This window comes from Canis aureus, chromosome 26 (genome assembly GCF_053574225.1).
Source record: "Canis aureus isolate CA01 chromosome 26, VMU_Caureus_v.1.0, whole genome shotgun sequence".
Taxonomy (NCBI): domain Eukaryota; kingdom Metazoa; phylum Chordata; class Mammalia; order Carnivora; family Canidae; genus Canis; species Canis aureus.
Window position 1 is genome coordinate 30,948,554 of NC_135636.1, and position 24,000 is coordinate 30,972,553.

At 39.3% G+C, this 24,000-nt stretch overlaps 1 protein-coding gene across 11 annotated transcripts in view; it reads right to left on the minus strand.

The window, feature by feature from the left end:
* NDRG3 (NDRG family member 3) overlaps window positions 1-24,000 on the minus strand; it is a 75,281-nt gene that overhangs the window by 5,977 nt on the left and 45,304 nt on the right. For 9 of the 11 annotated variants that reach the window (XM_077873054.1, XM_077873052.1, XM_077873056.1 and 6 more), the window contains 5 exons: window positions 13,472-13,528; window positions 7,142-7,245; window positions 5,475-5,540; window positions 5,301-5,352; window positions 1,665-1,712 (listed from right to left, as the gene is read on the minus strand). In XM_077873054.1, the coding sequence (XP_077729180.1) occupies window positions 1,665-1,712; window positions 5,301-5,352; window positions 5,475-5,540; window positions 7,142-7,245; window positions 13,472-13,528 (327 nt within the window). Of the gene's footprint in view, window positions 1-1,664; window positions 1,713-2,812; window positions 2,932-5,300; window positions 5,353-5,474; window positions 5,541-7,141; window positions 7,246-13,471; window positions 13,529-24,000 lie in introns of all 11 variants that reach the window. The other 2 variants (XR_013365216.1, XR_013365217.1) reach the window with 1 other exon arrangement.

The following is a 24,000-nucleotide window of genomic DNA, read 5'->3' on the forward strand; positions in this document are numbered from 1 at the left end:
TGTTCTGTCACCTCAGAGCATTAACCTCATGTTCTATTTCCAGGAACTTTGGCCTGCTTCTGGTGATAGCACCTCCCTTTCAAGCACTTCAAAGAGAAAGAGAAGAAAGCAGAGGTCTTCAGGCTGAGAAAGTAGCAGGAAACAACATAAGATCTGGCATATAAGTACAGTAATCCATATTCAAATCAGGGTGTCAGACCTCTGGACATTTTACTACAGGCTGTAGAAAAAGCAAGGTTGACACTCTTGCCTGAGGTATAATGAAAAGGGGGAGAGAAACCTGACACCAACCAGAAATTCAGTATAAAAGTTGCTCTCTATTTGCCCTAAGAGGAAGAAAATGTACCCACCCTCAGCATTAGAATGTTATTGGAAGCTTTCTTATCAATACAATGGGACATAACATGTAAATAATTATCATTCATCTTAATTCTCACAATATTAAGTAATGCTAATGAAGTTTATAATGACATGGGAAAATGCTCATGTTAAAAAGCTGAGGAAGGGGACACCTGCATGGCTCAGCGGTTGAGCATCTATCTGCCTTTGGCTCAGGGTGTGATCCTGCAATCTGGGATCGAGTCCTGCATTGGGCTCCCTATGGGAGCCTGCTTCTCCCACTACCTGTGTCTCTGCCTCTCTCTCTCTCTGTGTCTCTCATGAATAAATACGTAAATCTTTTTCTTTTTTTAAGATTTTATTTATTTATTCATAGAGACAGAGAGAGAGGCAGAGGGAGAAGCAGGCACCATACAGAGAGCCTGACATGGGACTTGATCCGGGGTCTCCAGGATCACGCCCTGGGCTGCAGGCGGCGCTAAACTGCTGCGCCACCGGGGCTGCCCTAAATACGTAAATCTTTAAAAAAAAAAAAAAAAAAGTTGAGGAAAACAGGTACAGGGCTGTAAATATTCTGACCTTAATAATGAAAAAGTATACAGGAAAAAAGACACCAATTTTTTTTTCTTTTGGAGAGTGAGTCCAGATTTGGGGAGAAAGGGGCAGAGGGTGAGATAGGCTCCATGCTTAGCACAGAGCCCAAAGTGGGGCTCAATCTCACAACCCTGAGATCATGACTCTATGCCCAAAGAGTTGCACGCTTAATCCACTGAGCCACCTAGGTACCCCACGACACCAATATTGTCACCAAAGAGGAGTGGTAGTAGGGGTGGTAGGATTATGGGTAATTTTCATTAATTTTATTCTTTACTTTTCTCTGTTTTCCAATTTTTTTTTCCAATTTTCTTTTCTTTTTTTTCTTTTTTTCTTTTTTTTTTTTAACGATTTTATTTATTTACTCCTGAGAGCCAGAGAGAGAGAAAGAGAGGCAGAGACACAGGCAGAGGGAGAAGCAGGCACCATGCAGGGAGCCCAATGCGGGACTTGATCCTGGTACTCTGGGACTCGATCCTGGTACTCTGGGATCATGCCCTGAGCCAAGGGCAGATGCTCAACCACTAAGCCACCCAGGCGTCCCTATTTTCTAATTTTCTACAGTGAAAATACATTCAGGAAAAAGAAATTAAAAAAAAAAAAAAAAAAAAAAAGGAACGAGAGAGAGAAAGCAGCTTTCCTTCATTCTGGGCAACTATTTCAGAAATAGAATAATTTGAACCATGTATAATTTACCCACAAATTAGCAACGAGAAAAGAAAGCACCTTACCTTTAGCAAAGTTGTATTTATGGGGTTCAGGCGAGAGTTGCATTCAACCTTAAAAAAAGAAAAAAAAAAAAAACAACAAAACAATTTTACGAATTGCTAGAAAAATAAGAAATAGCTTGGCATGAGAATGATCTTCCAAAATCAACAGCTTGGTTTGGAGATGGCTGAATCAGCCAGAGAAATTACCAAAATACAAAATAAGATGTACTTGATATCTGACTATTTCTGAGTAAATCTATAAGTCTGGCTAATTTCACTTTATCAATCTGCTATGAGTATTTAAAGAACTATATGTTGGATCTAATTTCTCCTATTGGCTACATAACTTGGGGACCAGTTAGCTTTTTTAAAATGTTAACTGGACCATGGCCCTTACCCACTGGGCTTCTGATGGCTTCCCAGCACAAATGGCCCTGATCAAGCTCAATCCCCAGTCCCCTTCCCCCTCCCCTAATACCATGCCATACTATGCCATTCCACACACCCTGTTTTCTGACTCAAGGTCTTTCTCCATTCCACCTAAATACTGACTACTATGTTTTTTTTCCTCTCACAGCAGTTATCATAATTAAGAATTACAACCTATGTGTTTACATTTTTGGTATCCTAAACTCTTATACCCATGAAGGCAGGGACCTCAAAGAAAAGGTTTTAGGGAGATAACCTCTAGGTTCAACAATGCTTTGTAGCTAATTTAATCAATGAAATCTCTCCTTTTACGCATGCTTGCCAAGAATACACATACAAAACACTGCTAAGATTGTGGAATCTACAAGGGTAAAAACATACAAGGCTGACATCACTTCAAAATTTCACAACTAAGGTGAATACAGAAGGATGAGCAGGATTTCAAGAGACACAGTAAAAAGAAGAGGTGTGTGTTTGAAGGCTTCCAGAGTCGGGGGAAAGCATAAGCAAAGAACCAGGAGAAGTGAAGTGGATATACAGGGCACATATGGGGTGACAGAGGTGTGGTGTGAAGATGCACTGCAAGGCAAGTCTGGGAGGCAGACTGGAGCTGACCACAGAAGGCAAGGAGCCACAGAAGGTTTCTGAGGTAAAAGGTTTTGTTTTAGGAAAGTAACCAGCAGTGGCCTGTATGACAGACTACAGAGGCAGTGAGCCAGTTAGGGAGTTATTAAAATTACCTAGGCAAGGACCAGTAATCCAGCTGAACTCTGGGGATTGCTGATGGGCAGGTATACAAAACTCTTCTATAATCAGGGGATGATCTAAAAGCGAGGATCACCAAACCAAAGTTTTTGCTCTACACAAATGACAATGCAGGCAGTGATAAGCAAATGTACCAGTTTAGTACAGAATATCATTAACTCTAAACTGCAGAATTTAAAAACTGGATCCTTGCCAAAGAATAGTGCTTAGAACAGTAGATATGTAACAAATATTTTCTGGAAGAATGAGCTTCCACATCTGGATTTAATATTATAAATCATGCTTTCTTTGGTTTACCACTTTGTAATTTCTATAACTCTGTAAGAAGTCTTCATATCTGGTAAGCCAAATGCAATGGTTGTTTTTTTTTTTTTGACATGTCTACTCTTTCCCCAGCTCCCCAAATGCAGAGACTCCATCTTATTTATTTTTTGTATTCCCCCAAAGTGTTGAGCAAATAGGGAGAAGCTCAAAAAATGAGGCTGAATAAGTGAGCAAGAATAGTTAGCAAAAATGACCAAAACCTGAGGAGTTCCTTCCTGCTCTTCTATGCATGGACGACCCTCTAATCCTTATCAATTTTGGGGATAAAATGCTAGCTCTCCCAAGCTAGAATCTGTCTAGAAGAGCATCTACTTTGAGATACAGATGGGGCTCCTGAAGTTCTTATCTATAAATGCTGAAGATGAGGAAATCAGAAAACAAGACCTTCTCTGTATTGGCCAATCTATCTAGTCATGAAAAAGAACCGGAAATCTTGTTTTTAAGTCCATGCAAGTTTATACAAATAACTCAGCATTATTAGAAAATTCTAATAAAGGGTATTTTCTAAAAATAACAATGTTTTCCTGTTTTAGGTCATATGTTTGTGAAGAAAAAATAAAGTTTTTTTTAAAGTAATCTCTATATCCAATGCGGAGCTCAAACTCATGACCCTGAGATCAAGGGTTGTGGGTCGCGCACTCTACTAACTGAGCCAGTTGGGTGCTCCTAAAGAAATGTTTTTGATAGATATTTTTGTACCATGTATCTCTATCTTTATAGCCAGAAAAGACTGAGCTTTATAAAACTCCTTCATGATGAATTGGGATCATCACTATAACTTTATTACCTTTGGGGAAATTTTTTTTTTTTGGACTTGAGGGTCATTTACCTCTGTGCTAAAGCCATCCCATTATGTTATAGCAAACACAAAATGTTTTACAGGATGATTCAGAGAGGTATGAATATATCATAACATCTACCTCAATCTACACTTACTCTGCCCCATAAGCCTTCTCACCTATGGCTACATCCCTGATTAGCTACTAGACTCCCTTTCCCAAAAGCCTTACTCCCTAACCTTTTTCTCTAAAAAGAGTAGAAGTGAAGGCTGCCAAAGAAAACAACGTAATCTCACACAGATACCTACTTAAACTACATATGCTGTAGGAAAAACTAATAGTAATAGTAATTGTAATAGTAATAGACATATGAAAAACTGTCAACTTCATTTGTAATTAAAAAATTCACATTAAAACAGCGGGATACCATTTTAATCTATTAAATTATTAATAAAATTTAAAAATCCAGTGTTGGACAAGATGCTGTGAAACAGGTTCTCTCATGCATTGTTGGTGCCAACATAATGCTATGTCCTTTCTGGAAAGGAATTTGCAAATGTTATCAAAAATTTTGCAAAGGTTTATGATTTTGACACATTAATTCCACTTCTAGAAATCTATCCCAGGGAAATGATAAAAAATTCAATACGGATGTTCAAGAGCAACATTATTAATGGTGCAAAATCTGATATAAGCAACTGGAGAATGAGGTTAAATAAAGGTACATTTACAAAACTAAACATTATACAGATTTACTGACTTTATAAAGTGGAAAAAGGCTATCAAAAATCCTATCAGTAACCAGGTCCCCAAACCTTGTATGTTTAATATCACCCAGGGTATGTTAGAGGAAAAATAATAGTTTACCTTTGGGTAACAGGATTGTGATGTTTCCTCCTGTCCTTCTATTTTAAATTTTTTTCATATTTTCTACAATTAGCATGTTTTATTTTTACCAGTGCATTATATACTTGAGGAGGAGACAGAGGAAAGCATATAGGCTCTTAGCAGCCTTCCAGCCTGATACAGCTCCAGGCTATATCTGGTGGCTGCAGAAGGCTGAATGAAGGGCTGTCAGAAATCCGACAATAAGCAAATGGTGTTCAGTCATAGTACTTGCCACAAAGTGAACTGCACCACATAATGCAATCAAAGGTAATACCGATCCCTTCTAATGAAATCTAGTAATTGATGAGGAATTCATTTTCCAATCTGGATAATAAAGCGCAAACCCTGATATATGTAATCAGAAATAACAAAAACTACTATTTATCAATTGTTTCCAGTATTTCAGCAGTGTGCTATATACACTTTATTATGTTTAATCTTATTTATCTTCACAACATCAGGACATACTTACCACAGCCTCAACTGCAGGTGAACTGTCCCCTACCACCAAGAGAGTAGAACACCTGGGGAAAGGCAAAATAAGACATGACATTCTGCAAATAGCAGCTATATTCCACTAAATACTGAATTAGTTTATAAAAGGCAAAGATACTTAGCAACTTACTAGGGAAACTGAGGGACTTACTTTAATGTCTTCGATTTGTTATCATTTTGGCCCAGCAAGGGTCTTTCAATCTCTAGGTCTCTGCGTCTAGAAAACAAAGGAAGCAATACCCTTTTCAGGTAAAGTCATGGCAACTCAAGATTATTTCCTGGTTGTGAAAACCAAAATATATCAAGGAATTTGGAACTACCTTTCCTTCACACCTGATGAGGGAAGGGACCCTTCTACACTTTGTTCATGAGTAACCACTTCAGAGCATCCTGAGTGGTACGAGCAGGTGAGAGGTTCCTGGCTCAGCCCTGAGGGGTTTTGAGGCAGGAACAGCCAGAAGTTTAGAGGCAACTTCAAAACTCAATAGCAAAAAAACCCAACCCCCCCGCCCAAAAAAAAAAACACAAAACTCAATAGCAATGCTACTGAAACTCTCAAGTTATGGTGTTTAATTTTCCAACTAGTTTATAGGAATAAATTCCTTCAAAGAAGGGGAACTTTGGGGGGAAAATCTCTAACATAGTTTAGTGCGGTACTTAATAAACCTTTCTGATATATATATTCATGAGAGACACAGAGACATAGGCAGAGGGAGAAGCAGGTTCCGTGCAGGGAGCCCGATGCAGGGCCCGATCCTGGGACTTCAGGATCACGACCTGAGCCAAAGGCAGGCGCTCAACTGCTGAGCCACCCAGGCTTCCCAAACCTTTCTGATTTCAACTGAAAATGAGGAGGCTCTGTTATACAAAGAAAGGAGTTGGAGGTTCAAAATCTCTGGGTGAGTTTGGGTTAGTTACAGCTGACAAATTTTCTCAATCTTTTCCCATGTACTCAGAAAACTAGCAGTAGTATGTTTTAACCTTGGAGAACCTGGTCCCAAAATAAAAATCCGACTCTTTCAGAGACTGGGGAGACGTGACAGGTTTTGGAATGTACACAAACAAAAGAGAATTTACTAGTGTCCATGTATTACTTTTGCCCAATGACAAGATGTCAGCAAAGAGAAACTGAATCAAGGCCTAGGACTTCTATTCTTTGCCTCTTCTACATGTATTTTTCTGTCCTGCCTCATATTACGTGTATGTTTTTTTTTTAAAGATTTTATTTATTTATTCATGAGACAGAGCGAGAGAGAGAGAGAGAGAGAGAGAGGCAGAGACACAGGCAGAGGGAGAAGCAAGCTCCATGCAGGGAGCCCGATGTGGAACTTGATCCCGGGTCTCTAGGATCAGGCCCTGAGCTGAAGGTGGCACTAAACCACGGAGCCACCCGGGCTGCCCTACATCTATGTTTTTGTGTGTGCATGTAACTTAGGTACTTTTTTAAATCTCTAAACATCTTAAAACTACAATTGGTATTTCAATGTGCCCTAAATGGCCTTTGGTTCATTCCTTTTTTTTTTTTTTTTTAAAGTAAGCTCTACACCTAATGTGGGGCTTGAACTCATGACCCCAGAATCAAGAGTCACACACCCTACCAACTAAGCTAGCCAGGTGCTCCCATTCATTTTCCTTGAAAGCTGCTTTCCTATCTGTCTGATAGCCCTTCCTCTTTTACTGTGGTGTAACAGTATAAAGCAATCTCATGACACAGCACTCAAAGAAGTAGTTTATTTTACCCTCCCCTCTCCTTCAAATGTCCATTATCTTCTTAGACCTAGTTTATATTTAAGTGGAGGAATAAAAAAAAAACAGTACCCGTTGTAAGAACCCAGGAAGAGCTGTAAGTTTTCTTGATTGATATCTTGGGCAATATGCAGTCTGTAGGTTTGAATCAGGTCCAGGTTGGCCTGCAACTCTTCCTAGAACAATTGAAAAGAGACACAGGTAAACTTCTAAGCTATAGTACAAATTTATGTTGTTTGGTTTGCATTCTCAATGCCCAAAGCCTAATCTCTCTGCTTATGATGGGAAATGAGGCAGAGCCTGGGGCCTACTCTCGTATTGGTAGACTGAATGGCTGAAATGTTTATCTATAGTAGATTAGTTCAGTGCCATATTCTGTGTTGGATGAGGGCACAAAGAATCTATTATGGCAAAGGCCGGTCACCAACTCCAAGCCAAATGTAAAAACTTAAAGAGATTTTCTCTGAACTTCCTTCTTACTTGTAGCACCCACAAACTGCACTGGACTTGGATTCAAGTACTACCTGGGGAATTCAGGTCACTTAGCCATTCAGAACTCTAGTTTCCTTATTTGTGTTTTTTGCATGTTCTGTCATTCCTCATAACACATGAAGATATGGGATCCCTGGGTGGCGCAGCGGTTTGGCGCCTCCCTTTGGCCCAGGGCGCGATCCTGGAGACCCGGGATCGAATCCCACATCGGGCTCCCGGTGCATGGAGCCTGCTTCTCCCTCTGCCTATGTCTCTGCCCCTCTCTCTTTCTCTCTCTGTGACTATCATAAATAAATAAAAAAATGAAAAAAAAAAGAAAAAAAAACACATGAAGATAATAACCAGATATTTAAAAAGGCTGTTCCATCTATTTATTTTTAAATAGACTCTATGACTAATGCGGGGCTTGAACCTACAACTCTGAGATCAAGAGTTGCATGTTCTACCAACTGAGGCAGCCAAGCACCCCTGACAAGGCTGTTTTAAAGATTAGATATAAAAGTTATGGGCACCCCCGGTGGCACAGCGGTTTAGCGCTGCCTGCAGCCCGGGGTCTGATCCTGGAGACCCAGGATCGAGTCCCACGTCGGGCTCCCTGCATGGAGCCCGCTTCTCCCTCTGCCTGTGTCTCTGCCTCTCAGTCTCTCTCTCTCTCTCTCTCTCTCTCTGAATAAATAAATTAAAAAAAATTATTTAAAAAAAATAAAATAAAATAAAAGTTATATGAATTGTAAAGTGGAAAATAAATGGAAGGTGGGAAATACATATGTACATAAGTGTACACCTGTACACAAGTGTGCACATGCATGCACACACACACACACACACACACAACTTGGCAAGCAGTTTTAAGCAGAACAGAAAACGTTTGCTTTGGTGGAAAGAAATGGATCAGGGATAGTAGGAGAGCCAGTTAATCCAGGGTAGTGTGTAAAGGTTACCATCAAACCATGTAGAGAAATAAAATAAGGAGAGTATCTGTTTGTATTCTTACTACCATATAGATGAAGTCAGCCAAGAATAGATAGAAACTGACCAAATGGATCAGAGTCTACCTGAAACTAAAGGCACTACAATCACTCTGAGGAAATACAGTAAATGCTAAAGAAATTATAGTAAGAAAAGTAAATAACAAATGAAGCACAGAGTAATCAGAGATGAAATACATAGCCAGCTCTCTCCCTTGAAGGTCTGGAGAGGAACCTGAACAGCAAAGTTTGAGATAAAAGAGGGAAAAAATGATAATGGTGTAAAAGGGGTAAAACTGGCTTAAGTACTAATGCAACTTCTTCTTCTTTTTTTTTTTTTTTAAAGATCATGGACTTTTTTTTTTTTTTTTAAGATTTATTTATTTATTCATAGAGACACACACAGAGAGAGAGGCAGAGACACAGGCAGAGGGAGAAGCGGGCTCCATGCAGGGAGCCCGACGTGGGACTCGATCCCAAGTCTCCAGGATCACACCCTGGGCCGCAGGCGGCACTAAACCGCTGCGCCACTGGGGCTGTCCACTAATGCAACTTCTTAGGTAAAGCTGTTATATATACAAATTGCCTCCCCCTTCCCACTTAAAAAAAAAAAAAAAAAAAGCATAAACATACTGTTCTATACCTTGCTTCTCCCCTTAAAGTATGGTAGAGATCATTCCTTATCAGGACATATGCAGCTGTACTGTTTGTTTATACCACTTGTTTCTCTACAACCTTACTAATACAAATGGCCATTCTTTTAAATTTTTGCAAATTGGATAGATAAAAAAAGAGGATGTCACTATAGTCATTTTTTCTTATTGGTGAAGATAAGATTATTCATATTTCGAAACCTTATTTATTTCCATTTCAAAATATTAGAAGCAATACAAAATTTGCTTGCTTAAATTTTTTTAAAGTTTATTTATTTAAGTGATCTCTATATCCAACATGGGGCTCAAACTCACACCCTGGGATCAAGAGTTGCACACTCCAACTGAGCCAGCCAGGCATACCAAGATTTTTTTTTTTTAGTACCAAGATTTTATTTTTTAAGAGTAGTTCTAGGTTGACAGCAAAATGGAAAGCAAGGTCTCTTGGTTTTTAAGCAAACTACTCCTCATTCCTAGAATGATCCTCTTCTTCCTGAAACCTAAAATGTTGAATTTTATTTATCCTTCAAGGCCCAGATGGGATACTTCCTCTGCATTGAAGCCCTTCCCTGATCCCCAAATTAAGAAGTAAACTTCTCCTGCCCTTGAATTCCTCTAGCTCCCTCATGGTGCCCCTTTCCTAAGGTACCCTGACAGGGTAGAGAAAGGAAAGCTTCAGAGCTAGGCACAAATCTGGCTTCATATATCCTCCCTCCGTAAGTTATTAGCTGGAAACCAATTCATTCTTTATCTGTGAAGTGGGAATAATACAATTCCTATGATGAGATTATCAGACTGATTAATATACATAAAATGTCTGTCTGAAACTCGTAGGTGTTTAGTGAAAGGTAGTGCTTATTACTTGTCTCTTTTTACCTGTGTTACAATAGTATTTCTATATAGCATATCTCCATACAGAGTGAACTCCCAGAGAATAAGGGCCATATCTTATATACTTTTCTCTCTTCCACAGCACTTAGCATAGAATTTCATAAACTTTGTGAACTGGTTTTTAAGGTTTACAGTCAAAACCAAGCATGCTGGGGCACCTGGGTGGCTCAGTGGTTGAGCATCTGCCTTTGTTGTTTTTTTTTTTTTTTTGAGCATCTGCCTTTGGGTCAGGTTGCAATCCCCGGGTCCTGGGATCGAGTCCCACATCAGGCTCCCCCATGGGAAGCCTGCTTTTCCCCCTGCCAGTATCTCTGCCTCTCTCTGTGTCTCTCATGAATAAATAAATAAAATTTAAAAAACAACAACAACAAAAAAACCAAGCATGCTATGTCTTTAGGAGAGTACCCACTCTATGCAGCACATGTGAAAAGATCATAGTGTTTGAGACTTCCAATTAAAGATGCTGGATTAAAACACAATTTTACGGGACGTCTGGATGGCTCAGGGGTTGGGCGGCTGCCTTCAGCTCAGGTTGTGATCCTGGAATCCGGGATCAAGTCCCACATCAGGCTCCTGCAAAGAGCCTGCTTCTCCCTCTGCCTATGTCTCTGCCTCTCTCAATCTCTCTCTCTCTCTTTGTGTCTCTCATGAATAAATAAATAAATCTTTTTAAAAAACCCACACATGCAATTTTACTCCTAGAAAAATCATAAAAAGAATAGCAGTTTCTTCTTTGTAAGTCATAAACTACTAAGGACAAAGGCAACAGGAAAAAAAAAAAAAACAACAGCAATAACATTTTGAAAGTGAGAAAGCATTAGAAAGACTGTAATTATTCATTTAGCAGATTCAGTAAGCCTGGTAGGCTGGCAGTGGGGAGAACGAAAGAAGTCAGTGAACATGTACCATGTAGCCTGAAAAGGCTCGAGATTTGTAGGCACAAGTTCTCTCTGGAAGCAGAGGGTAAAGATGGGGCTAATGAAAGAAGATTAGTTCCAAGTTCTGTTAAATAAAAATATAACATCAGGAAGACAAGCAATCATGATACACAAAGCAAAAACAAACAGAAGTGAAGGGAGAAAGAAAAATTCAACAATAGTAAGTGATAATTTTAATAACTCACTTTCATTTATGGATGAATAATGAGCCAGAAGATCACAATGAAATAGAAAAATTGAACACCATAAACCACTAGACCTGACAAGACACCCAGAGTACACTCCACTTAATGGCAGTAGAATGAATACACATCCTTGTCATGTGCTCATGGAACAGACAGGCCACATGGTAGGATCATATGCTAGCTAGGATATAAAATAAATCTCAAGACATTCAAAAAGGAATGAAACATTAAATATATTCTCTGATCACAATGGAATGAAATTAGAAATCAATAACAGAAGGAAATCTGGGAAACTGAACAAAATACTAAATAATGCGTCAAAGAAGGAATCATTAGGAAATCAGAATATACTTTTGAGATAAATGAAACTTCCAGAACTTATGGGCTGCAGCTAACATGTGTTGAGAGGGAAATTTATAGCCATAAATGTGTATATGAAAAAAAGAAGAGAGATCTCAAATTCATAGCTAGCCTTCCACCTTAAGAAACTAGAAAAAGAAGGGGCATCTGCATGGCTCAGGTCTTCATATGAGGGTCGTGAGTTCGAGCCCCATATTGGAAAGCTGATTAAAAAAAAAAGAAAACAACTAGAAAAACAGGAAAATTAAAGCAAGCAGAAGGAAATAATAATTGGAGTGGAAATAAATGAAATAGAGAATTTAAAAAAGAACAGGAAAAGAAAACCAATAAAACCAAACAATTGAGGCAGCCCCGGTAGCTCAGCGGTTTAGCGCCACCTTTGGCCCAGGGCATGATCCTGCAGACCCGGGATCGAGTCCCATGTCCGGCTCCCTGCATGGAATTTGCTTCTCCCTCTGCTTGTGTCTCTGCCTTTCTCTCCCTGTGTCTCTCATGAATATATAATAAAATCTTTAAACAAACAAACAAACAAACAAATGAACAAACAAAAACAAACAATTGGTTGGCTAGAGGTTGGCTAAAATAAGAAGTAAGATTCAAATTACTAAAATAGGGAGGAGGGCAGCCGGGTGGCTCAGCAGTTTAGCGCCTGCCTTCGGCCCAGGGTGTGATCTTGGAGACCCAGGATTGGGTTCGGTGTCGGGCTCCCTGCATGGAGCCTGCTTCTCCCTCTGCCTGGGTCTCTACTTCTCTCTCTGTGTCTCTTATGAGTAAATAAATAAAATCTTTTTTTTTTTAATTTTTATTCATTTATGATAGTCACAGAGAGAGAGAGAGAGAGAGAGAGGCAGAGACACAGGCAGAGGGAGAAGCAGGCTCCATGCAGGGAGCCTGACGTGGGATTCGATCCCGGGTCTCCAGGATCGCGCCCTGGGCCAAAGGCAGGTGCCAAACCGCTGGGCCACCCAGGGATCCCAAATAAATAAAATCTTAAAAAAATAATAAAAAATAAAAAATGGGGAGGAAAGAGGAGATATTTTCAACTTTACAGAAATAAAAAGAATTACAAAGGAATATCATGAATAATTTATACCAACAAATTAAGTAACTGAGATGAAATGGATAAATTCCTAGAAAGACACATACTATCTAAAGCATCTCAAAAAAAATAATAAAGCATCTCAAAGAATAGAAAAATTTGAATAGATCTTTAATAAGTAAAGACATTAAATTAGTAACCTTTTCTTTAGTATACACAAAGAAAAGCTTTGTCCCAGATGGTGTTGCAGTAAATTCTACCAAACATTTAAAGAAGAATCAACAGCAATCCTTCCCCAACTCTTACAAAAAATAGGATACTTATCAGCTCATTCAGAATCTTACTATCCAATGCACTCCTCCCTCTGAAAAGAGGACTGAGGTTACCTTTCCCAACCAGTAATTATCCATTACTGTTCACTGCCTCTACAGACTTCAGTTTTCTTACCAGTAAAACATGAGAATGAGCAAGATAAATTCTAAGGTTCTTTAAGCACTGACATTTGTTTCTTTTGGTTTCTTTTTTCTCTGAAATTTCTATTTTTGTGAAGCCTTTCCCAGACCTCATCATGGCTCTGAAGATGTTTGGTGAGGCATGTGATGTTATCAAACATTAACAGATGGCATGCTGCTGAAGGGGACAGGTGGCAGGGGAGGGGATCCTGTCTTCCCTCATCTCTTCAAATGCCAAGAGGCATGTGGCACTGAGCTAATGTCTCTCCCTGAAGACTCGCCTTTGCTGGGCCACGTGCATCATACTCTGCCCTGGAAGTGGTACCCACTAGGATCCGGTGAACTCTAAGGCACCCCATCTTTCCTGAGGTAAATAAGATTTTGCTGCAAGCCAACAAACAGCTGGCTTGGAATAGGCACTTACCTGACCGAAGTGATGAGCCAAAATAATGTCCACAACATTGGTTGTCAAGCCTGAGAGCTAAAAAAAGATAGAAGCTTTGTGTCAAGGGAGTTAAGCATACATATTTATCAAGCTGTCCACTCATGATTACTGTACTTTATTGTACACATGTAAACCCTCAACAAACAAAAGCATAACTCAGGGTCACACATTTTCATGAGATGGTGGTTTCAAGATACATGATAACAAGAAACAAGTCAGAAAAAACTGAAGTCTCCCTTTCACAGAAATAATATCGTCTGCTTTGAAATAGGTGGCTAGAGGGGTACCTGGATAGCTCAGTTGGTTAAGCATCCGCCTTCGGTTAGGGTCATGATCCCGGGGTCCTGGAATTTTTTTTTTAAAGATTTTATTTATTTATTTATTTATTTATTTATTTATTTGATACACAGAGAGAGGCAGAGACATAAGCAGAGGGAGAAAGAGGTTCCCCACGGGGACCCCGGTGTGGGACTCAATCCCAGGACCCCTGGAATCACATCCTGTACCAGTCACCCAGGCATCCCCGGGGTCCTGGAACTGAGCTTGCATCAGGCTCCCTGCTCAGTGTAGGGTCTAGTTCTCCTTCCTCTGCAGCCCCCCACTCGTGTTCTCTCTCTCTCTCAAATAAATAATTTTTGGAGAAAAAAAAAGAAATAGGTGGCTAGAAGAAATGCTTGTCACCGGGATCCCTGGGTGGCACAGCGGTTTGACACCTGCCTTTGGCCCAGGGCGCGATCCTGGAGACCCGGGATCGAATCCCACGTCGGGCTCCCGGTGCATGGAGCCTGCTTCTCCCTCTGCCTGTGTCTCTGCCTCTCTCTCTCTCTGTGTGTGACTATCATAAATAAATAAACATTAAAAAAAAAAAAAAAAGAAAAGAAAACTTAAGACCTAGAACACTTGGCTACTAGCTACTTCATTCTTATGTATGTTTCTTCATTTACACTTGTGTCATGGCTAACAAGGATTGATTTAAGACTACTTCCAAGTCATCTAAGAATAAAAAAAAATTTTTTTCTTTTTTCCTTTCCTGGAGTTTTTGCTATCATCATTTCAGGGAGTGGGAGGAAATTGCTGTTTACAGAATGTTCCTGAGTTTTGAACATTTTTCTATTTTTTTCCATTTCAAAATGATGCATATCACACAGTCTAATAAATGCAGCAATCTGTGCAAATTTGCACACAGCTAGTCTATTTTCAGAAAAATTTCCAACTCAAATTATATTGCTGATTCCCTGTAGCCTTCTTCCTTGGTTTTATGCTTCATTCCTACTGCTGACTTGGATTAGAGGTGAAGTGCTGAAATGGGAGTGCAGATGGAGAAGAGGAGATGAGACAGACATGGATAAAGGTAGAGCAGGATCGCAGAGTCCCAGAAAGGTTAAGGAAGCCCAGAAATCTTCACAGAAGTGACCAATGATGAAATTGTTATAAATTAAAGATAATTAGAATTAATAACAACTATTCATGTTTAATACTCATAAGGTCATTCTCAAGTCTTATAACAATTTTTTTAGGTTATTAACACACAGTTTATTATCCATTATTGAGAGTGTTCAGGTAAATTTTAATATAATCACACAACTAAACAGGAATTAGAACAAATTTTAAATAAGTCAGGTTATAAGAAAGAATTTCCACAGCAGCTGGCAATAGCATCATTAATATATTTTATATCAAGCTGGAGTATGCATATTTCTCTAATATTTAAGTGTGGGGAGAAATGGATAAATTTTTTAGAATCTAGTCTACTGGTAGATGAAGTTTTTTTTTTTAATTCTAGTGTACTTATTAACATACAGTGTGTTATATTCGTTTTAGTTGCATAATACAGTGATTTAACAATTCCAAATATTACACAGTGCTCATCAAATAAGTATAATCTTAATCCTCTTCAGCTATTTCACCCATCCCCCCACCCACCTCCCCTCTGGTACCATCTGCTCTCCAGTTGAGAGTCTGTTTTTTGGGTTGTCTCTCTTTTTTTCTGCCTTTGTTTGTTTGCTGTTTCTTAAAATTCCAGTAGGTGGGATATTTTAATATTGTTAAGTAATTTTAAAGTAATACATGTTTATCATAGAAAATTAAGAAGAAAAAAAAAGAAAATTAAGAAGATATAGAATATGAAAGGGAAAATAAAAATCATCTGTAATGCTACCAGCCAAAGATAGAACTACTAGTAAGAAATTCTTTTCCCTCTTTATTTTTTTTAATATAGTGGGTAAGACCAGCACTTTTATTGATTTTTTTTTTTTAAGATTTTATTTATTTATTCATGAGAGACACACACAGAGAGAGGCAGAGACACAGGCAGAGGGAGAAGCAGGCTCCATGCAGGGAGCCCGATGTGGGACTCGATCCCGAGACTCCAGGATCATGCCCTGGGCCAAAGGCAGACGCTCAACCACTGAGCCACCCAGGTGTCCCACTTTTATTGATTTTTATTTTTTTAAGTAATCTCTATACCCAACATGGGGCTTGAAATTACCACCCTGAAACGAAAAGTCAGATGCTCTACTTGATGTGGGAAAGTAAGGCAAAAGAAAAAATTAAATTTCTTTACTGCCTACAGCTCTGTGACAAGTCCTTGAAATAGGCAGAGTGACCTTCCTCTGGGAGCTCAGATGCCTTGATGTTGCACTTTCTTTGCTAAGGGCAAAAGGCAATCTTAGCTTAACATTATCCAGGCACCCCAGGATCTTGTAAATCTTCTTTAACATATAAAAATTCCTTTGGAGGGGCACCTGGGTGGCTCAGTTGGTTAAGCATGTGATTCTTGATTTCAGCTCAGGTCATGATCTCAGGGGTTGTGAGATCAAACCCCATCCTGGGCTCTGTGCTGGGCATAAGAGCCAGTTTGGGTTTATCTCCTGATCTCTCCTTCTCTCCTTCCCTCCCCTAAAAAAAGTTTCTTTGGAAACTTCCCTTATCTCTACCCCCAAAGATATATGTTGGCAGTCATCCTTCAAGCATATGGCCACTGATACACATCTGAAGGGTCTCAGGACCTGAGTTTTACTAGACAGAAATGAATGACCTTTTCCTAACAATAGCTACCCCCTCAAGGTCCTGGAAACCTTGCTTCTAAAATTCTTGGAGACTTAACACTATCCCTAATCCCCTCCCAACTTGAAAGTATATAATCAGTCACCTATCACAACCCCAGTACAGCTCTTTCTGACCACAAGTCCTGTCTTGTGCTTTAGTAAAACTACCTTTTTCTACTAAAGACTTCGTTAAGAGTTCTTTCTTGGCTATTAGCTCTGAACCCCACATTTTCTATATTAGACTGAGCCAGGCCAAATTATTTTCCCTTCTTTCTTGTGCATATCTACCTAACAAAGTTGGGACATATATAGTTTTTTTTCTATTTTTTAAACATGAGAATTTTCTCGTTTCTTTAAATAACCAAAAAACAAAATTTTGGTTGTGTCCGTTCTATGGTTATATCATAATTTTGTTGATCTTAAACTGTTTCCATATTTTAGCCCTATAAACAAGGTGTTAATGAATATTTTGGCTCTTTGACATCCCAGCTGTGTGACCTTAAGCAAATGATTTAATTTTCCTGTGGGATAACAATAGTAGTACCACTTCACTGAGTTATCCTCAGAATGAAAAGTTTAAACATACTTAAAACATTTAGGAATAGTGCCTGGTACATAGCAAATTACGTGAAGAACAAAGGCAAAAGAAAAGGTAGATAAAATTAAATAACCTTTTAATTTGCAGCCCACTGACAAATACTTGAGACAAGCAGAGTGTGACATTCCTCCAAGGACTCTCAATCTTAATGTTAATGTCTTGCTAGACTTTGGTGTGACAATAGGTAAGCCTGCAGGATCCTTTAAGTCTTCTTTAATATGTGAAAATCCTTTTGGAAACTTTGTTTCCGTCCCCTCCCAACTAAAAAGTATATAATCAAATCAGTTGCTCCTCACAATCCCAGTGCAGCTCTGTGAGCCCTTGGGTTTTGTTCTCATGCTTTTATTATCTTCCTATTTAAATCTTTGCAAATATTATTAATTATTCTTCAGGTAAGTTCCTAGGTATTGAATTATTGGATCTCATGGTTGAGTATCAATAAAGATTCTTGATACATGACAAGCTGGATAGTGGTATTTTGGAGACTATCTTCAATTGTGTGTATTAAAATAAACATAGTAATTTACAAATACCTTGGGATAGGTATTTGTTTAAAAATGAGATTATTAAAAAAAAATGAGATTATTACATTAGGGATCTTTTAGCAAGTAATGAAAGCTTGGGTTATTTTTTCCTCTGGAAAACATCCCTCACTGTTCCTCCTTCCTAATAGACCCAGGTTACTCTTATATGTGGGAGCTTCTCCCTTATTCATTTCCCAGGTTAATGGCTATGATAAGTGTAGCCAACTCTCTGTGGGTTAGTCCACCTCACGACTGGGACCTTAAGGAATATTCCTAAGCAGTTACCTTTTGTTTTGAGGAAGTTTCCTGTCCTCTCTGGCCTGACATGGACTGCCTAATTCCACTGCTTGGTGGAAAAAAAAAAACAAAAAACAAACTCCAAACCCTGTCTTTTCATCTCTCCAAGCTGATGAGCTTTAGGACCAGGAGACCTCACTCTGCCCTCTGGGCTTTTATCCACCTCCAGCCTTCCTGGTGGTACCTCACCTCTTCTGCTTTGCTCTCCCCATCCTCCTGTTTCTGCACCATCTTGGGTGCAGCTGGTATACCTGGTTCCTATACCATCCTTGGTGCCTCTGGCACCATTGGCTCCTCCTACCCTCACTGTCAAGGAGCAAAGTGCACAGCCCTGGACTTCCACTTCCCACTTCAGATTTTCCCAGCAGCATCTCTAATAAAAATTGACAATGGGGAGCAAATTGACTGCCTTTTAAGTGGACCCAGATGGAATATATTTGGTATTTAAACTAGTTCAAGTTTGTTGGTTTTATGAAGATAAACGTGTCTTTAGAGTTATCAGCATTAAATACAAAACTTTTATTCTACCAAGGTTTGCTGAAGGGTCATATAAGCTCATGATCTCTGTTGTAATTTGTTAGCAAAGAGAGGACTTAAAATGATGGTTAATTTTGTCTCAAAGTTTCCATGGGTAATTTTTTTTTTTAAGATTTTGTTTATTTATTCATGGGAGACACAGAGAGAGGCAGACATAGGCAGAGGGAGAACCAGGCTCCTTGCAGGGAGCCCCATGTGGAACTCAATCCCAGGATGCCCAGATCATGACCTGAGCCAAAGGCAGACACTCAACTACAGAGCCATCCAGGTGCCCCTCCAGGGGTAATTGTTAAGAAAACTTTCTAAGTCTTTGGTAAACTGAAACTTTAAAGTTTTGCTTGGATGATAAATTGGACTAAATTCGCTGGACATTAGGCCTTTTCTAAATAGGATGGAATACTAAAGCACTGATTAGTGAACATAGGTTTGTGCTTTTTGCTTCTTCTTGCAGAAAACTAAGGATATTTATTTTTATTTCTAAAAGATATTTATTTATTTATTTATTTATTTATTTATTTATTTATTTATTTATTTTATGAGAGAGCCTTTGAGAGAGAAAGAGGGACAAGTGGGAGGGGGAGGGGCAAAGGGAGAGGAAGAAGTAGACTCTGTTGAGCAGGGAGCCAGCCTTGGGGCTTGATCCCAGGACCCAGGGATCATGACCTGAGCCTAAAGCTGACACTTAACCAACTGAGCCACTCAAGTGCCCCTGGAAAGGAATTTTATATGCCATCAGGATGGACCAAAGTTGAAATAAATGGATTTTATTTATTTATTTTTAAAAATAGGGAACCCTGGGTGGCGCAGCGGTTTAGCGCCTGCCTTTGGCCCAGGGCGCGATCCTGGAGACCCGGGATCGAGTCCCACATCGGGCTCCCGGTGCATGGAGCCTGCTTCTCCCTCTGCCTATGTCTCTGCCTCTCTCTCTCTCTGTGACTATCATAAATAAGTAAAAATTAAAAAAAAATTTTATTTGAGAGAGCTGAGCTGAGAAAGAGCAGGGGAAGGAGCAGAGGGAAAAGGACAAGCAGACTCTGTGCTGAGTGGAAAGCCCAACTTGGGGCTTGATCCCACAATCTTGATATAAATGGATTTTAAGTACCCTGGTGAGGGTGCCTGGGTGGTGCAGTTAACTGTCCGACTCTTGGTTTCAGCTCGGGGTCATAATCTCAGTCTTGAGATCAAGGCCCTTGTCCAGCTCTACACTTGGATGTAGAGTCTGTTTAAGACTCTTTCCCTCTCCCTTTGACTCCTCCTGCTCCTGCGTGTTCATGCTCTCTCTCTCAAAAAAAAAAAAAAATAAATAAATAAAAGTATCCTGGTATAACAATGAAATTCTGCTTTACTCTGTTAAAAAGACAAAGTTTCCTTGGATTGTTGGTTTCCTCTTGATAAGAAAATGTAAAAAAAGATTTTCTCTTTTCTTTGACCAGAGAACCAGTTTCTATGTTTTGTCTTTATCAGGTCTTTAATTACTTAAGATAGTTAAAACATTTCAATGTTAAAGGAACTTAATTTTGCTAACAACTCTATAACCCTACCTATATGCCTCTTGTCATGTTGGTTAAATAAAAGATTACATTTTAAGTTTCATAATAATCCATAATCCTATTCAGTCATGTACCTTAAAAGCTGAGTGTTGGGATGCCTGGGTGGCTCAGTGGCTGAGCCTTTGGCTCGGGGTGTGATCCTGGGGTCCTGGGATCGAGTTCTATATCAGACTCCCTGTGAGGAGCCTGCTTCTCCCTGCCTATGTCTCTGCCTCTCTCTCTGTCTCTCATGAATAAATAAATAAAATCTTAAAAAAAAAAAAGTTTGAGTGTTTTAACAGACTTCCTCAATGTCTGAATTGTAAATAAAGACTTTTTGACCAATTAGACTTGTTTATTAGGTATGTAAAGTTACTTGGAAAGCACTGTCAAATTATGCTAAGCCTTGGGTTGTTGCTTGGTAAATGCTATAACTGTTCAAATATGTGTGTGTGTGTGCATATGCATTTTGAAATTCTTGAAGTTTTAATATGTTTTGGTAATAAGGTAATTAAGTTTAATATGTTTTAGTAATAAGGTTGTCACTTAACATTCTAATTATTGAAGTGTTATGTGTCAGAAATAACTGAATTTCCTTGTCAATTGCATCACAGTCTTTTAATTATTTGCAAAATGAGTTTCATCTTCAAGGAGATTCATAAAAAGAAACTTTTTAAAAACAAATACAGGTTTTTGATATCTTTTTAAATGGATAAGAATTTCTAGAACTAAAGCTACATTCAAAATGAATAAGAATTATGGTTTTGGGGATTCTTGTCTGAAACACTGCTAAGTTTTCTAATGTTTGCTCTTCTAGATTAAGGAAACTTTCTTTTAAGATATCTATGATTTTGGGACGCCTGGGTGGCTCAGTGGTTGAGCGTCTGCCTTTGGCTTAGGCGTGATCCCAGGATCGAGTCCCTGGGCTCCCTACATGGAGGCTGCTTCTCCCTCTGCCTACGTCTTTGCCTCTCTCTCTCTCTGTCTCTCATGAATAAATAAATAAAATCTTAAAAAAAAGATATCTATGATTTACAGAAATATGATAAAGTTTTACTTTGGAACACACTGAAGCATTTAACTTTTATCTCTACCTAAATAAACCCTCTGAAATTCAGAAACTCTTGGTAGTATTCTTCCATGGCAATTACAGTTGTCTACATAAATTAAATGAGAATCTGTTGTCTTCGTAACAGGATACCATTGGAAATACTGGTTATTTTACCAAGGCTTTGACAGGAATGTCATATTTGAGAGAGACATGCACAGACTCAGATATGATCAGACAGCTTTAAGAAATTAAGGTTGGCTTTCTGGAGCCACTAAAGCCCCTTGGAAATGTTGGCCTGATACCTTGCTTACAGAGTTCCCAGTAGTCTTACTAGGTGAGTAAAGAATGTCACTTCCTGGTAGAAGAACCTTCCAGGGACCTCAGGATATTTTGGGGACCTCCAGAAGAAGAATTGCCCCAATCTATAGATTTTGCAGGAATGTATGATGTATGATGGCAAATATTTAGCTTGGCTTCTGGCCTAGAGAGGCTACTAAAAGTTCAATTGAGATTCCTTATAAAAAATTCCAATAAAGCAAATTTTAAAGGATCTATATGATAATCACTATTCTTGCTGAACTTATGTAAATAATTAGGCCAAGTTTGTTAAAACTGAACTTGGTTTTCTGATTAGTCTTGAATTGACTATCTCTGGAAATAAGGGTGATATTGGAGAGAAAATTATGTCTCAATAACATACCTTTGTGGATGTTAAATTCTAGTTCTGATTGTCTTTGAGTGTTTGTTGTTTGCTGAAGCTAAAAAACTTGAGGTAAAAATTACCACAATAGCTCATATATAGACAATCTTCTTGCTTGTTATTCTTCGGAGATAATTATAGTACTCCATGTGATATAAGAAGGAACATTTGGATTCAAAACCAACAGCTAAGAAAGAATTCTTGAGATGTCTTTGGTGCAAAAAGGTGGTTTTAGTGAAGCACAGGGACAGGACTCATGGGCAGAAAGAGCTGCACTGGGGTCATGACGAGTGGCCCATTATATACTTTCAAATTGGGAGGGGGTTAGGGATAGGGTAAGTCTCTAAAGAATTTTGGAAGCAAGGTTTCCAGGACCTTGAAGGGGCTAGCTATTGCTAGGAAAAGGTCATTCACTACTGTCTATTAAAACCCGAGTCATAAGACTCTTCAGATGTATATTAATGGGTCATATGCTTGGAGGCGGCGGGGGGGGGAGGGAGGGCGGTGATTACCAACATGAACCTTGTTGAGGAGGATAAAGAAAGTTTCCAAAATAATTTTTATATGTTAAAGGAGACTTACAGGATCCTAGGGGTTGAGCTAAGATTGACTTTTGAGTCCCTAGAGGAAAGTCACTGCCTGTTTCAAGGACTTGTCAATGGGCTGTAGGTAGTAAGGAAATTTAATACTCTTTCTTCTGCCTTTGTTTCCCACATTACATGGATGTATGATAATTTGAACAGCTGGAAAATGGGACGGATTCCTCAACAACTGTATAACTTGGCTATCACCTTGACCCAGTCTGTGTGGCAGGGGTGACAAAATTGCTCCTTAAAAAGTGGAGTATACCCTACTCCAAGAGGTTAACTATGAACCTGTGGAGATAATGGGTGGCCCCATTTTCCTTATGAATGGATTCGATAATGCACTTTGGGATGCCTATATCCCAGACAAGTCTTCTCCCACTTGCCAGTGATTCCTCATAATTAAGATATTGTTAAAGTCAGACATCTAGGACGGCTTCTTGATGGTTTTATCCATAGCCATATTTGCCCCAGAAGCTTACTGATATAAAACTGCAAATATGTACAACCGCCATCTTTAACCAGACCCAACTCAGAGTCATCCACAAATTCCAAAACCAAATGGATTTTGATATTCTGACTGCAGCTCAAGGAGAAACCTATACTTTATTAAAACAGGGTTATATATATACTCCAAATTACCACAAAAATGTGATGTGGTCACTAACTGACATGAATATTCAAAGTAAGGCTCAACAAAATCCTTCCCTGTCTTTCTAGGACTGCTTAAGTTCCTGGTTCAGGGGAGGACTATGGTCAACTACTAAGGGTATCTTTGTTGGACTTCTCATTCTCAGAGCCATATTAATCCTAATACATTGTCTTTTTCAATGTTTTTCTGCTTAGTGCTGAGACTCCATCACTACAATAATTTCACTTCAGCAGAAGGTCCTTGCTCCCCAAGAGACATTTTTTTACTGTCCACGTTGGATTCAGCTGCTTCAGCCTGTCTTTAACTTCCCTATATGTTCACCGACTGACCAATATTGACCCATAGGTAGGGACATCTCTATATTCCCACTCAGCAGGAAGAAGCTACAGATGAGATCTTCTGTTTTCAGCAACCTTAAAGATTTAAGAGTCAAAATTGTTCAAGGCAGGGGTGGGGGGGATGATGAGGGAGCAAAAGGCAAGCTGAGGGCAAAGCACAAGCTGACACCTGGCCCCCTCAACCCCCAGAGGTGGAAATATTCTGTATATTGACTGAATGGCAATTACATATGTAAACATTCATCAAGCTGTATACTTAAAACTTTTTTTTTTAAGATTTTGTTTATTTATTAGAGAGAAAGAAAGAGCACAAGCCAGAGGGAAAAGGTACAGGGGCAGGGAGAAGCAGACTCCTTGCTGAGAAGGGAGCTGGATGTGGGGCTTGATCCCAGGACCCTGAGCCAAAAGCAGCCACCCAAGCTGCCCTACTTAAAAATTTTTGCTTTTAATTGGATATACTTCAATGAGAAAATAAAAATAAGGGGTGCCTGGATGGCTAAGTCAGTTAAGCATTTGCCTTCGGCTCAGGACATGACCTAAGGGTCCTGGGATCAAGCCCCACATTGGGCTCCCTGTTCAGTGGGGGGCCTGCTTCTCCCTCTCCTTCTCCCTCTGCTGCTCCTCCTGCTTGTGCTTTCTCTCTCTCTCTGT